We start from the raw sequence: 14,063 nt of genomic DNA on the forward strand, positions 1-14,063 counted from the left end.
CTCAAACATTCCTTCACACGACAGTGTCACCGCTGTCAACTCTACGGGCACGCGGCCCGTAACTGTTTCGCTAGGGCACGGTGCGTAAAGTGCCTAGGCGACCACGGCACGGCGGACTGCAAAAGAACGCTTCCGTGCGCTGAGCCGCCGGCGTGCGTGCTTTGCGGGCAACAGGGCCACCCAGTGAATTATCGCGGGTGCCCTCGTGCCCCCAAGGCGCAAAAGCCGGCGTCTGGGCGCACGGCGGGGCGCGGGAGCAAAGCCCACGTACGCGCCGACCCCACCTCCTAAGAATAGTGCCTGGACCAAGCCCCCCGTTACGGAGGGCCCTCCCCAGCTCACGTCAGAGGCCTTCCCGCCTCTGCCAACTAAAGCGGCACCCGTGACGCCTTCCCAGGCGCCGGCGCCGACCCCCGTCACAACGGAGAGGCCCACACTTAAGGTGAGCCCTCCAGCTAAAGTCCTCAGCCACACTGCGGAGGCCGCCGCGGAATCAGAAAAGGTCCGCGACGCCTTAAATCTTGCGTTTAGCATTGTAGACGCGTTAGATATAGACGCTCTTGTCGCCTTCTCCGAGGCTTTCAAATCCGCTAATAACGCGGAAGACAAGAAGCAACTAGTAATCGATCACGCCCTGCTCCTTAAGTCCGTGCGGCTATTTGAAGACTCCAACACACCGCAATAGCTACGACCACGTCTAGGATCAAGGATCGATCACTGTCCGTAGTGACTTTCAATGCAAACGGTTTCAAGCCGCAGGCAGATTTAGTTCGAGATTTCCTCGTTCGCCACCAAATAGATATTTTCCTAGTACAGGAATCTTTCCTCAAGCCCAGCGTTCGCGCTCCCAGATTCGCGAATTACAACGTAGTGCGAAACGACCGACCTACGGCGAAAGGCGGTACGCTCATTTATTATAGACGAGCGCTTCACTGCTCGCCGTTAGACCCGCCCTCCCTTACCAACATAGAGTGCTCTGTGTTGCGCGTAGCCATGACCGGTCATCAGCCGATTATTATCGCGTCGGTGTACCTCCCTCCCGCCAAGGACATACTAGAGAGCGATCTAGTCTTATTAGTCGGGGATCTCAATAGCAAACGCGGGGACTGGAATAGTTCAAAACAAAACCCTAATGGGTTAGCCCTCAATAGGCTTATAGACGTGCTCAATTTCAACGTCATTGCCCCCATACAACCGACTCGCCGTGGCATAACAGGCAACGGCCTTCTCTCAACGGACGTCATAGACGTAGTGGTGCTACGTAACGTAGCGCTACAGCCGCGAAGCGTAGAGACTTTACACGAGTTAGACTCGGATCACTTCCCGGTTCACTTTGAATTCGGCCCTCCTAATACTCGAGAGAAGAGGTTCAAGTCCATTGTCGACTGGCAGAAGTTAGACGAGGCCCTCAAGCCCGCCGACACCTCTGCCCTCCCAAATGTCCCCGACAATTTAGTCTCGTCCGCTCACGCGTTAGATGCGATCTCCTCGGTCACTAATCACATTCAGACCAAGGTCGCCGAGTCGTCCCGGAAGGTCCCAGATGAGTTCGTTCAACGCTGGGAGCTTCCCCCGGACGCGAGGCGTCTATTGACCTAGAAGAACGCGGCGACTCGCGCCTTCGCCAGAGCACCGATCGACGAAAACCGCAGAGCACTCCGCGCCTCGCAGCGCCGAGTCAAAGAGCGCATGCGGGAAATTAGAAACGAACGCTGGGACCGTCTCACCAGCGAATTGTCACCTTCGCACACGGCCTATTGGTCTCTCGCGCGTTCCCTAAAAACCGACATGGTGGCGTCCATGCCCCTCTCAAGCGTCCAAATCTGCCTGACGCATTCGACGACGATGAAAAAGCCGAGTGCTTAGCCGTCAACCTAGTGGAGCAGTGCACCGCGTATCTCGACCATAGCGACCCGGCGCACGTCGAACACGTGAACCGCGAGGTCGAACGCATCGTAGCACTGCCCCTCCCCGTCCCGAGCCGCTCCCTCCTACGTATCGACGTAGCTCACTCAGCGATCGCGCTGAAGTCAAAACTCTAATAAAGAGTTCACTGCCTCGTAAATCTCCAGGTCTCGACGCCATCTCGAACAAGGTCCTCCGGTGCCTCCCGCCCCATCTGATATGCCTACTAGTGTCCATTTTCACCACCATTTGCACCTTCCCGGCGCAGTGGAAAGAGGCCATTGTCATTGGTATTCACAAACCAGGCAAACCCCGTAACAACCCCACCAGTTACCGCCCTATCAGCCTTCTCAATACGCTTAGAAAGCTTCACGAGAAGGTACTTAAAAAGCGCCTCCTAGACTTTGCCCTAGATAAGGGGCTCATTCCCGATGAGCAGTTTGGCTTCAGGCCGGCCCACTCGTGCGTTCATCAAGTCCATCGAATCACGGAGCACATCCTCTCCGGGTTGATTAGCTCCCTGAAACCGAGAGCCACGGGTGCGCTCTTCTTCGACATAGCGAAAGCTTTCGACAAGGTCTGGCACAACGGCTTGGTTTACAAGCTCTACCACCTTAATGTGCCACTAAGACTCGTTCGTATCGTACACGACTTCTTGTCCGACCGCTCAATGCGCTATCGCGTAGAAGGAACGTTATCGTCTCCTCGCCCCATCATGGCCGGAGTCCCTCAGGGCTCGGTCCTCTCGCCCCTTCTGTTCACGCTGTATACCGGCGACATCCCTAGGGCTCCCAATGTGGAGCTAGCCCTCTATGCCGATGACACCGCTCTCTATACCACCCACAAAGATAGAGGTGTCATCGTGGACAGACTCCAGACCGCTACCACGTCGTTAGGCGAATGGTTTCGGAAATGGGGCTTCCAAATAAATCCCGAGAAAAGCGTAGCAGTTCTCTTTGCCAGGGGCAACCCCGGTGCTAACGCTAGGGATAAATTTCACCTCAAGACAGAGGTAACCCTATACGGGCAAGCCATCCCATGGCAAAAGTCCGTTAAATATCTAGGAGTCACGCTCGATAGCGGCATGTCTTTCCGTAAGCACATAGCCGCCGTTCGCAAGAAGGCCTATTTTGTCCTCTCTCGCCTTCATTTCCTCCTAAATAAAAGGAGTCACATGTCTCTCAGACACAAGGTCACCCTGTACAAGGCCTGCATCCGACCGTGCATGACATACGCTAGCGTAGTCTTTGCACATTGTGCCCCCTCCTATATTCACCGGCTACAGGTGCTTCAGTCAGCCAACAGCGAGATTCCATTAAAAAAAAAAAAAAGCGCACGGGCTATTCCTTTGTACAAGTTTGAAGTTATACAGTTCACGTAAAATCAGTGAAGTAAATTATAGTGAATTCATCATTGAAGTGTTTAATTTCCTACCCTAAGAACTAGATCAACTACCGCTAACAATAGTAAAGTTTTTATGACGCCTTGTAATTATAACAATACACTTTGCTTTGCCTTGATTGATTTTATGTCTATTAAAGCAATTTAACAGTATAGGTAATAGCGATGATCGTTTTTTAGGTTTAGTATTAAGTAATATGTCTAGTATTAATGTATCAGCCCCCTCCAAATCGTTAAGTAAAATATACGCGAATCATCCAAGCTTATTGATAAGCTTGAATATTCTGAAATATCTTTTTTGCGAACGAGAGGTAACACAAAATTAAATTTTTATAAAGCTGACTATGTGTCTAGTGTAGGGGATCTGAAAACCATCGACTGGAATGTTAGCCTATGCGACTCCTCGAGACGAAATAGTGTATCACATTATCAGACAACGTTGTCACGAACTTTATGATGATTATGATATGATTGCGAAATATTGAGACAAGCATTCCTAATAACCTTAAATGTTTTTGGAGTTTTTAAAAAAATAAGAAAGGTGGTCACTCATCGCTTCTCTCTTGCATGAAATGCTGATGTCCTAATGTCCTTGAGCTTTAGTGATGATGAAATATCTATGAAAATAAAAGGACTTGATACTAATAAAGGAGCTGGGCCAGACTCGATTCCCCCTATTTTTGTAAAACTATGTAGACTTGTCCTGTGTCTTTGGCCCTAACTATTATTTATAATAGATCTGTTAAAGATGGTGTTTTTCCTTCAGAATGGAAAAGGTCTCGTGTTGTACCTGTGTATAAAAAGGGAGATATTACCGTCCTATTTGTATTCTATCTTGTTTTTTCCAAGCTCTTTGAGTCTGTCCTGTATCCCATAATCTCTAAAAGTGTTGACGGCTGTTTCATTGACAAGCAACATGGTTTTAGGAGAGGACGGTCAATTCAAACGAACCTCATATCCTTTGTGACTGAAACTATGCGAAATGAGCTACGTGAGCTAACTAAAATATGCGAGGCTAAGTTAGTTGTGTATGCCGATGCGCAGTCCGTCTAATTGAACTACGCAACACTGACTGAGCTTTGGCTTTTTTAGAGCAGAGGATTTTCACATAGACACCCGTACAGTTAGCGACTAAAAAATGTAATATGATATCACTGTATGATCGGAGAACTTTAGCCGGTGTTACCTTCTTATATAAACTGCTATATAATCATATCAGAGCAGTGACCTCTTACATGATAATAAAATTATCGTCCCTTACTCATTCCCTAGGTCTAAAATATTTTCCAAATTCCTCCTACAAAAACGAACCTAGGAGTCCAAGCAGCTCTTTTTCGAATTCTTCGCGATTTTAACGGATTGAATAGTGCTTATCCGGAGCTGGATATATTTGGTAGTGGGCTGATTGGTTTTAGAGAAAGCATTGTTAGGAGCCTATCTCGAGCCTACTTCGCTATTTTGCTGATGATTTTTTTTAATATAAGTTTTTATGTATTTGATTTAATTGTATTTTTTTAATTTTTAAAGTCTTTTTTGAAACACTCATGTTTACGTCATACATTTAAGATGAAAGATTTTGTAAAATATGCAGTAGATTGAGTACAATGTATGATGTGGTAAGCTTTAATAAATAAATATAAAACATAAATATAGATATACAAATTTACTAGCAGCGTATCATTATTCACTGAGTCACATGTAAAATTTCTAAGGAAGTCTTCTAATCTTATCCCTTTAAACTTTTAGTATACATATACCAAGTAGTACTCACCACACACCGCCGATAGATAATCCTGAACCATAACGCTATTGTACCTCCACATGCAACAATTCCTCCTTAAAAATTCTTCTATTGCTTCAATAGGTTTACGTCCAAATGAATCCAGTATTCCCCAACTCTTCCGACGTTTATATGAATAGCCAGCCATATGATAAGTACTGGCACCAGAGCATACATCGGCAATCGATTTGAAGGATATACGTTGCTCTGGATGTATTCTACGAATACTGATTTGCACTTCTAGTGTGTTAGTACTTTAATACTACGCGTTTACTCCCTTTTTCTTTTACTGACTACATTTCCTACTATCTATTCATATTTGTACCAATTAATTCATTTCAACAGAATTAAACATACATTTGTGTTCTTATCTATTTCTACAATATTTGAAAACTCTCCGCAAACTACATAGTTAGTTGTTTCAGTCAATGCGCTCTCGAACTTCCGTTGTTACACTACCATGGCGAACGAGATTCCTAGAGAACATTAGAGTTATCCGATAAATCCGGTGTTAAATCAAAAGCTAGTAAACACTATCCATTTGAATATTGCTCCCTAGATATTCCATTACCTTCGTTAAAAAATGTATACCGGTGCCTGAGTACAGGCTCAGTACATACTACAGTATGTATTAAATAGCATACATCGTTTGGAAATGATGGTTGTAACGATTTTAAGATTTTATCATGTACGCAGTGCAATGACAATCGGTGGTAGGCAAACTTCACAAACAACAAAACTTGCAACTAATCAATAAACTGGAGCCAAAATCGCAGGACACAGAATCAAGTTGTCAAATTGAGTTGTGCAGTATGTACAAAAATAATTTAATATCAACTACAAATTGCTTGATCAATCGCAGGATGAACCCGATGTTTTTTGAATTTTTTGAAATGGAATGTTCTCGCGAGAAAACCTTGAAATTAGTCGAATTACTTCAAGTAAATGCAGCGCTTGGAATCCTAGCAATTGTGAATAAATGTTCAGTATTTGGTGAATACATTGCAAATTAACTACGTTCACTAAAATATATAATACCCACAAAGCAAGATATATATGCTTTATGAGCAATGTGGACAAAATATAGCAAGACGAAATTCTGCATAGGTAGTATTAAGTTCAGCGGACACTTAAAGATAGGTAATTTGTTATTAAGATGATTTTGGTATTTTTTTTGTAGTTTATGCCTTTCCATTCCTATAATAATTTTGTAGAAGTATACATTAAAAAAGTAAGAATATGCGAATAGAATATAAGTAGGTCATAGATGTTAAGTACCCTCAATATGCTATTTAATACAAATTCAACTAATGAACACGTACAGCGAAAGAGCAACCTTATGGTCAACGCAGTGAAGTAGTGATTATTAATTGTATGAAAGTATTTACCTGCTGCAAACAGACGGGAGTTCCAACACGCACAATGGTTCTCAAGCTTAACTGATTCGGTTTTATGATTATTAAAATAAATATGGTTAGATTAGCATACACAAATAGTAAGTATTTATCTTTATAAGTTAAGCAGTCAATTTCCTTTGGTAATTTTTTGAAGATTATTGTACGAGTTAACCGCGAGTATTGCAGATGTAGGATTTCTTCTGGCTTCTTGGTTGACCCAAACAAACTTCCAGTCCATCTTTTTTGCGTTTTTTTTATTACTTTATTTAAAAGAGTTTTGTTTTTAGAAGTCAGATGGTCATTCACGTAAATTTTCTGGCCTGAGAATTCCTCTCTCATAAATTTTACCTCGCTCACTAGGTCCTCAAAGGCTGACATTCTAGCGGTTGCAGTATACTAGGTTATTGTTGGGTCTGTTTTACATTTGAATAATTCATTAATATGTTGATTCGTGGTTAGATAGGGATCAGAACTCAATAATAAATTATTCAAAATATCTTGGTTCAAGGCTTGTTTGTTAAATTTTTTTGAATGATTTTCGCTTACCCGTCTAAAATCATTGTTCCGATGTTCCGCAGCCTCTTCTGTTAATAAACCTATGGGGATAAAGCCAAATTGTTGTAAATATTTCTTATTTTGATACAGCTTCTGACACTCATCGTTAAAATTTGTAATTATCACGATAATTACAGCTTTTTCTTAGCAATGATTTGTCTATTTACTTTAATTGACTGTAATTAGTTTTTAACGTAACTCATAATTTACGGGAAAACGTAGTGCATCTGTGTAAAAGCAATGCTAACAAATAAGTGACATGACCAAGTGTAGTACCTAAAATAAAAACAACACAGTTGCTCTATTGATTTATTAATATTTTTGGTTCAATGCATAGATTGATTTTTAAAATGCTTGCTTACTTATAAATGTCGGTTTAGTAAAATCTAAATTGATTGCGAATGACTGCTGGCATCTGTAAGTAGTTACTGAAGCAAATGCACAGTTTGCCCTTTGATGGCAGGTAATGAACGATTCCGGGGATGACTGGTTCAATAACTGGAATTTGAAAGCCTTATACGGATCTATAGATAGAAATCGTACAAAATTTAGTCTATCTAATGCAAAGCTAGTTCCTCTTGTGCTGGTTCCTGAGAATGAGCCTTAGCCTGATCCTGAGCAAGATCCTGCGACTGAGCATGATCCTTTAACTGAGCCTGATCCTGCGCCTGAGCATGATTCTGATCCTGAGCATGATTCTGCGCCTGAGCCTGATCCTGCGCCTGAGCATGATGCTGAGCCTGAGCATGATGCTGAGCCTGAGCTTGATCCTGCGCCTGAGCATGATCCTGGGCCTGAGCATGATCCTGGGCCTTTGCCTGCATCTATGCCTGAGCATGATGCTGTGCCTAAGCATGATCCTGAGCCTAAACCTGATCCTGAGCCTGAGCATGATCCTGGGCCTGAGCATGATCGTGGCCCTTTGCCTGAGTCTACGCCTGAGCAAGATCCTGCGCCTAAGCATGATCCTGAGCCTGTGCATGATCCTGAGCCTGAGCATGAGCGCTCAGGGCGTGATCCTGAACCAGAGCCAGAGCTAGTTCCTCCTGTATTTCCCCCAGTGTTTGTTCCTAACTTGTTTCCACTAGCTGAAGCGGAGCCATAGCCAGATATGTAGATGTAACTATAACTGTTAGATCCATTTATAGGCGCTCTGCGTTTAAGAATGCGTCTGGACGCATTGCTAGTGTAGGTTGTTGTCTGAGCTGTATTTTTTGGTATTAGAACATTTGGTACAGTGGGCTGAGGTAAGAGTGGAAGTGGGCTTGCTATTGGAACACTTTGTGTTATAGGTACTTGAACTGGAACAGGTTGTACTGGTTGAGATAAGGGGACTATTGGGGCGGGATTGTTAGGAATCGGATGAACGGGGTAGTTGAGATTTTTGAAGCCAGAGTAGAACGGGGGAGTTCGAGGTGTATTCCCGGGGTAGAAGTTGGGTGGATACCCTTGGTATGCCAATGGTGCGTCAGCTGGTGCTGCTGAAGGGGGGTATGAAGTTGGAGGTACGTCTGGTGGTGGATTATAATAATTCTGAGGAATTGGTGCACCTGAAAAAAGCAACAGGTAACTGAACTAGCTTATACGATAAACAATATTTTTTGTAGGTTTCAAACTCCTGATAACGTTTAAAATCGGAAAATTTATGTTAACACGACGACTATCAATGTTCTGGCAAATAGCTATTTGTTATTACTATCGGTCGCCTTCTTGGGCTGATGAGCTTAAAGAAGTGGGTAAGATTGGGAGAAAAATGCTCAAGGTAGAGACAGACCTTGAAAAAACTATAACTATTTTGTATACATTTTTAGTGTATCTTTTCTGAATATGGATTCATGTTTCAAAAAATAAAGGAGGCTTAATTATTATTATTATATTCGTACAGACTACACGTCTGACACGTCTCATCGTGATGATGAAGTAATATCTGATGCGCATCTCCCTCATCAAGGGTCTGCTAAACGGTAGTGTATATTTGTTTGAGGATGATTCCCTGGAACAGTTAAACTATTGCGTATTCTCTTACATACGGGATTCGAAGTTCGCACTAAGTCTCGACTTTTACTAAGGCCTAATGAATATTGTACAAAGCACTCAGCGATAGACGATTGTTGCCCAAGCATTTTATATTACATATTTAGAATTATATATACTTTTAAAACAGTTAATTGTCCAAAAGCTCTATATATTTGTAAATGTGATTTTTACTTGAATATTAAGAAATTGTCATTGTAAAAATTATTTAAGTTGCCTATGACATTACTTATGGGTTAATGTCTGATACTTCAAGTATATAAGTACTTCAAGTAAGAAGTAAGTACTTCAAATAAATTAAAATATTTAAAATATCACTGATCGTTGATCACTGAGGCGGATAATTGACAATTGACATGCCTGGTACATTGAAATAAATAAATTATTTAATTTAAATAATTATATTGTCAATTTGTTTCCTAACTCTGGTAAAAACTATTTAAAAACAAGATTAAATATTAATTACCTTGAGGAGCAGCATAAGCATGCATCTCTGCTATCTGAAATAAATAACAATCGTAAAAAATTTCAGCATAATACTATTGCATCGAAGTACAACATTGCTAGGTTTGATTCCTAGAAAAACTATATATTTTTCACAGTAAAGACAAAAAGGTTAATCAGCTTGTCATATTAACAAAGAATTCCTATATTTCATATGGATTATGATTATGCAACGGTCAATTTCCAGTAACAAAATATCAACAATGTCCCAAAATGTGTGGGGCCATGGGGCCAGTGAAAGAATATTTTTATGGTACGGGTGTTGTTTTATTACCAGGAAAACAATAAGTATTGATTTGAAAGATAAAAAAGGGAAACAGATAAAGGAATCATCCCGAATACTTTGAAACAAATTAAATTAATTCGTCAAAACAAGCAATATACATATAGAATTAAACTTATCTATTTCATATAATTCTAACACCCGAAAACCAAAATACTTAAAAGGTATTTTTTAGCCAACTTGGGACGTGATTGCCATACATTTACGGATGAAACGCAATAATAATAATATTAGCGTCACGAAGATGTGCAGCGTTTTTGTCGAAGAAAAGGGAGAGAGCGATTGAGACCGATTGAGAGAGAGAGTGAGAAGGGGCGAACGTCTCATCACGAACAGTGCAATGGAGTGAGCGGTGGGAGCTATAGTGAGAAAGATTGAGAGAGAGAGTGAGAAGGGGCGAACGTCTCATCACGAACAGTGCAATGGAGTGAGCGGTGGGAGCTATAGTGAGAAAGATTGAGAGAGCTATTCACGCTATTGGTTGATGTATTCGTTTAGAAGTTAGATATTGGAACTTTTGATGGCAATTCTGTCGCATAACATCTTGTGCAGTAAACGCAGACTTTTTAATTATTTATAAAATCATTAGCACGAATACAGTGTGAATATAGATATACAAATACATGGAGTGATCATAAGCTGGTACATGATCATCTATTGGGGCTTATACCTTAGTAATAATTAATTTACAAAGAAGTTTCACTTCTCACATGTGTACTTTGTACGCACGCACAAAGTACACACATACTATTACATATATATTTTTTAAGAAAAGTAAATTATACTAATTATTTTTCCTATTATTTTTTAATTTCCCAATTATTTTGCAAGAACCCTTCCACAGGTGAAGGCCTCCTCCAAGGAACTCCAGGTATCTCGATTTTGGGTGAGTTGCATCCAGCTCTAGCCAGCCGTTTTTGCAATGTCGTCCGCCCATCTCGTGAGCGGTCTTCCTCTTTTTCGTTTCCCAATAGGGCCACCCCACCGGGTCACCCTTATGGTCCATCGGTCGTCAGAGAGTCTTGCTACATACCCTGCCCATCTCCACTTAAGCTTTAGGGCGTAGTTTAGCGCATCAGTAGCTTTAGTAACGCTTCTTATTTTTGAGTGTCTTATTTTATTAATTTTTCTAATGTTAAGCATGCTCTATTCCAGGCCCCTTTGACAAGTTTCGATTTTTCTTTTGATCTTCTCTGTATATTTCCAAGTCTGGCAAGCGTATGTTAGACATGGCGAGAGATAGCTTAACATGGCTTGGGTTTTAAGAGTTACTGGCATATTGCTTTTAAAACTTCCTTTAGACTCCAGAACTTGTTCCAAGTAAGTATGTTGAATTCGTCTTACAATTTCTAAATAGTTGATTTCCTTTACTTTTAGTTTTTATATATAAAGCAATAATAAATAATTATAACTAATAAGATAATGATAGAACATAAATGTTTTAACACAATAAGTGTAATTTCGCAATTACGCACAAATTAGCTGGAATTCTATTTTTATTTACGGAAACTTATAATATAATGACAATGGGCCTCAGATCTCTCTGTCAGTTCCGTGATCATTTCTAATAGGCATTTAGATGATCAAGCTTCTGTGCGTGACACAAACCATCGCTTTTTGGGTCTAAGGCATGTCGATTTCCTCGCAATTTTTTCTTTCACCGTACGAGTGCATGTTAAATGCGCACACAGATATAAAGTCCACAGTACCAAATTGGTCACAGAACCAAATTAGTCGGTACATAAGCTCCAACAAAGCTACTTGGCGTATCTTTGGTTTTACGATTCATGAACGGGATCCAGCAGTTGTTCAGTTAGCCGTCCATCTTGAAAAAGGTCAGCGTGTATTTTTCACGAACGAGACAGCGATTGATCATCCTATGAATCAACCAAACCTCTCAGAATTTTTTGAATTGTGTAATCGTGTGGATGATTTGGTGCCTTTGCACGTACATTAATCTATTCACAAGTACCACAATGGATACCCCGCAAGCAAGGCTCACCAGTTGATGCATGTCCGAATTTATTCAGATCAAACGCCATGGGGCGAGTATTTACAGGGAATCCAAGATAGACTGAGTGCTTTTATCTTCGTCTATTGTTGGTTAATGTTACTGGCCCATTGTCATTTCAAGACATACGTAAAGTGAATGGGCATCAGTATCCAACGTAAAGATGCATGCCTTGCACTCGGATTGCTTGAAGATGAAAATGACAATTGCTGAAGCAGCATTGAACTGTACAGCAATACAAATTCGTCTACTATTCGGTATAGTGTTGACTACACGTTTGCCAGCCCGAGCAGAGATATTGTGAGATAAGCACAAGGATTTAATGACTGATTATATTTTGCATGAACATCGTACATGGTGTAACGATCTTGCGTTAACATTCAGCGACGATATGTACAATGAAGCATTGATTGCTATTGAGGATCTTTGCATTATCATTGCCAATTTACCACTCAGTCATTACGGGATGAATTCGCCAAATACCTAGATTTAATTAACAATGAAATGAATCGTGAACTGCAGTACAACACTGTAGAAATGAAATGGCGGCGATTGTTACTCGCAATGTCCCACTAATGAATGAGGAACAAAGAACCATTTACGACCAGATTATGCTCGCAGTTTCAGCAGCACCTGATGGGTTCTTCTTTTTAGATGCACCAGGGGGAACTGGCAAGACATGCCTTTTTTCGCTAATTGCATCGCATTGGCCGTTGCATCATCGGTCATGCGGCAACTTTATTGGCACACAAACATTCGTTTGAGTCTTGCTTGAGGACATTGAAAGATATTAAAAACAACTATTTTATGGCACTCTGTTAGTCCTTTCCTGTGACTTCAGACAAACACTTTCCGTCATTCCACGTTCAAGATATGCTGATGAAATCAACGTATGCTTAAAATCATCGCCATTGTGGCGTTATGTTGAAAAAGTACAGCTGAAAGTAAATATGCGCGTTCAAATGCTTCAAAATCCACCCGCAGAAACATTCTCAAAACAACTCTTAGATATCGGTGATTGAAAAGTCTGCCGTTGTCCAGTACGCGATTAGTCATTAAAAAAATAGTGAAAAACACAATTGAAGCCACAATTTTAAATGGCAACTTTCGATGTGAAAATCTATTAATACCTATTATACCTACAGATGTGCGAATTCAATATAAGCATATTTAATTTCCGATTAGATTGGAATTTGCAATGACTATTAATCCCAAGGCCAAACAATGTCTATTTGTGTGTTAGTTCTCCTTTGAAAATTGTTGAAAACACCATGTTTTTCACACGGACGTTGCGTGCTCTCGAGTGGATAAACCAACAAGTTTATTACCATTATATAATGAATTAATAATATGAATAATTATTACTTAAAATAAATTAAAAAATACATTTTGGTTTTTTGTTATTTATATTTTCTCTCATAGTTCACAGCCCTTCATGCCTGTCAATCATATACCACATCCTTACACACTTCCAATAATTAAGTTGTTTTTTCTACACTAGAAATTCTTTAGAAATTATTTACATGGCAAAACAACGTTTGCCGGGTCAGCTAGTATATTATAAAAATATCGTTTCACGTGTCGTAATTTAAATATTACGAGATGAAATAATAAATATAAAATAACTTACGCTTAAAACGAAGAGCACGAAATTAGGAATCATTTTGGCCTTAGGACCTTAGTATTCGTTCGAGACCGTAACCCAAACTGAACTGATCGCAATTATGTCGAGCTTTTATACGGATTTTGAGACAGTAAAAACAAATAAAAGTTCAATATGCGATAAGTTATCAATTGTAATTAAATTAAGTATCGACACAAATATATGTAGGTGATACGAAGTTCACCGGGTCATCTAGTTAAACAGTAAATAATTGGTCAATATATTTTGTAAAATTTTCATGGAGTTTCATGGGTCCGCTAAGCGTCCACTAATATAAATATTTCATAATCATGTATAATATATTAACTCAAAATAAAATAGAAAATTTAGGAAGAGTATATTGACCAGTATATGTACGTAAGTATTGTTGCAATATACTAGGTTATTGTTGGGTCTATTTTGCATTTGAATAATTCAAAAAATCAATAAATCTTTATGTGTCGATTCGTGGTAACTCTTAATTTACGGGAAAACGTAGTGCATCTGTGTGAAAGCAATGCCAACAAATAAGTGAATTGGGTTAAACCAAG

At 40.4% G+C, this 14,063-nt stretch overlaps 2 protein-coding genes across 2 annotated transcripts in view; both read right to left on the minus strand.

Moving 5' to 3' along the window:
• Positions 1–6,884: 6,884 nt before the first annotated feature.
• On the minus strand, positions 6,885–13,573 carry LOC123715075 (hyphally-regulated protein-like). The gene is given in 4 exon segments (XM_045669893.1): positions 6,885–6,896; positions 7,582–8,588; positions 9,539–9,572; positions 13,501–13,573. Coding segments are annotated over 4 exon segments (1,086 nt in total). The 5' UTR covers positions 13,534–13,573.
• LOC123715806 (cell wall protein IFF6-like) overlaps positions 7,335–14,063 on the minus strand; it is a 37,762-nt gene continuing 31,033 nt past the window's right edge. The window contains exon 4 of the mRNA XM_045671123.1: positions 7,335–7,595. The gene's annotated coding sequence lies outside the window, so the exon portion shown is untranslated. The remainder of the gene's footprint in view (positions 7,596–14,063) is intronic.

This window comes from Pieris brassicae, chromosome 10, assembly GCF_905147105.1.
Source record: "Pieris brassicae chromosome 10, ilPieBrab1.1, whole genome shotgun sequence".
Classification (NCBI taxonomy): domain Eukaryota; kingdom Metazoa; phylum Arthropoda; class Insecta; order Lepidoptera; family Pieridae; genus Pieris; species Pieris brassicae.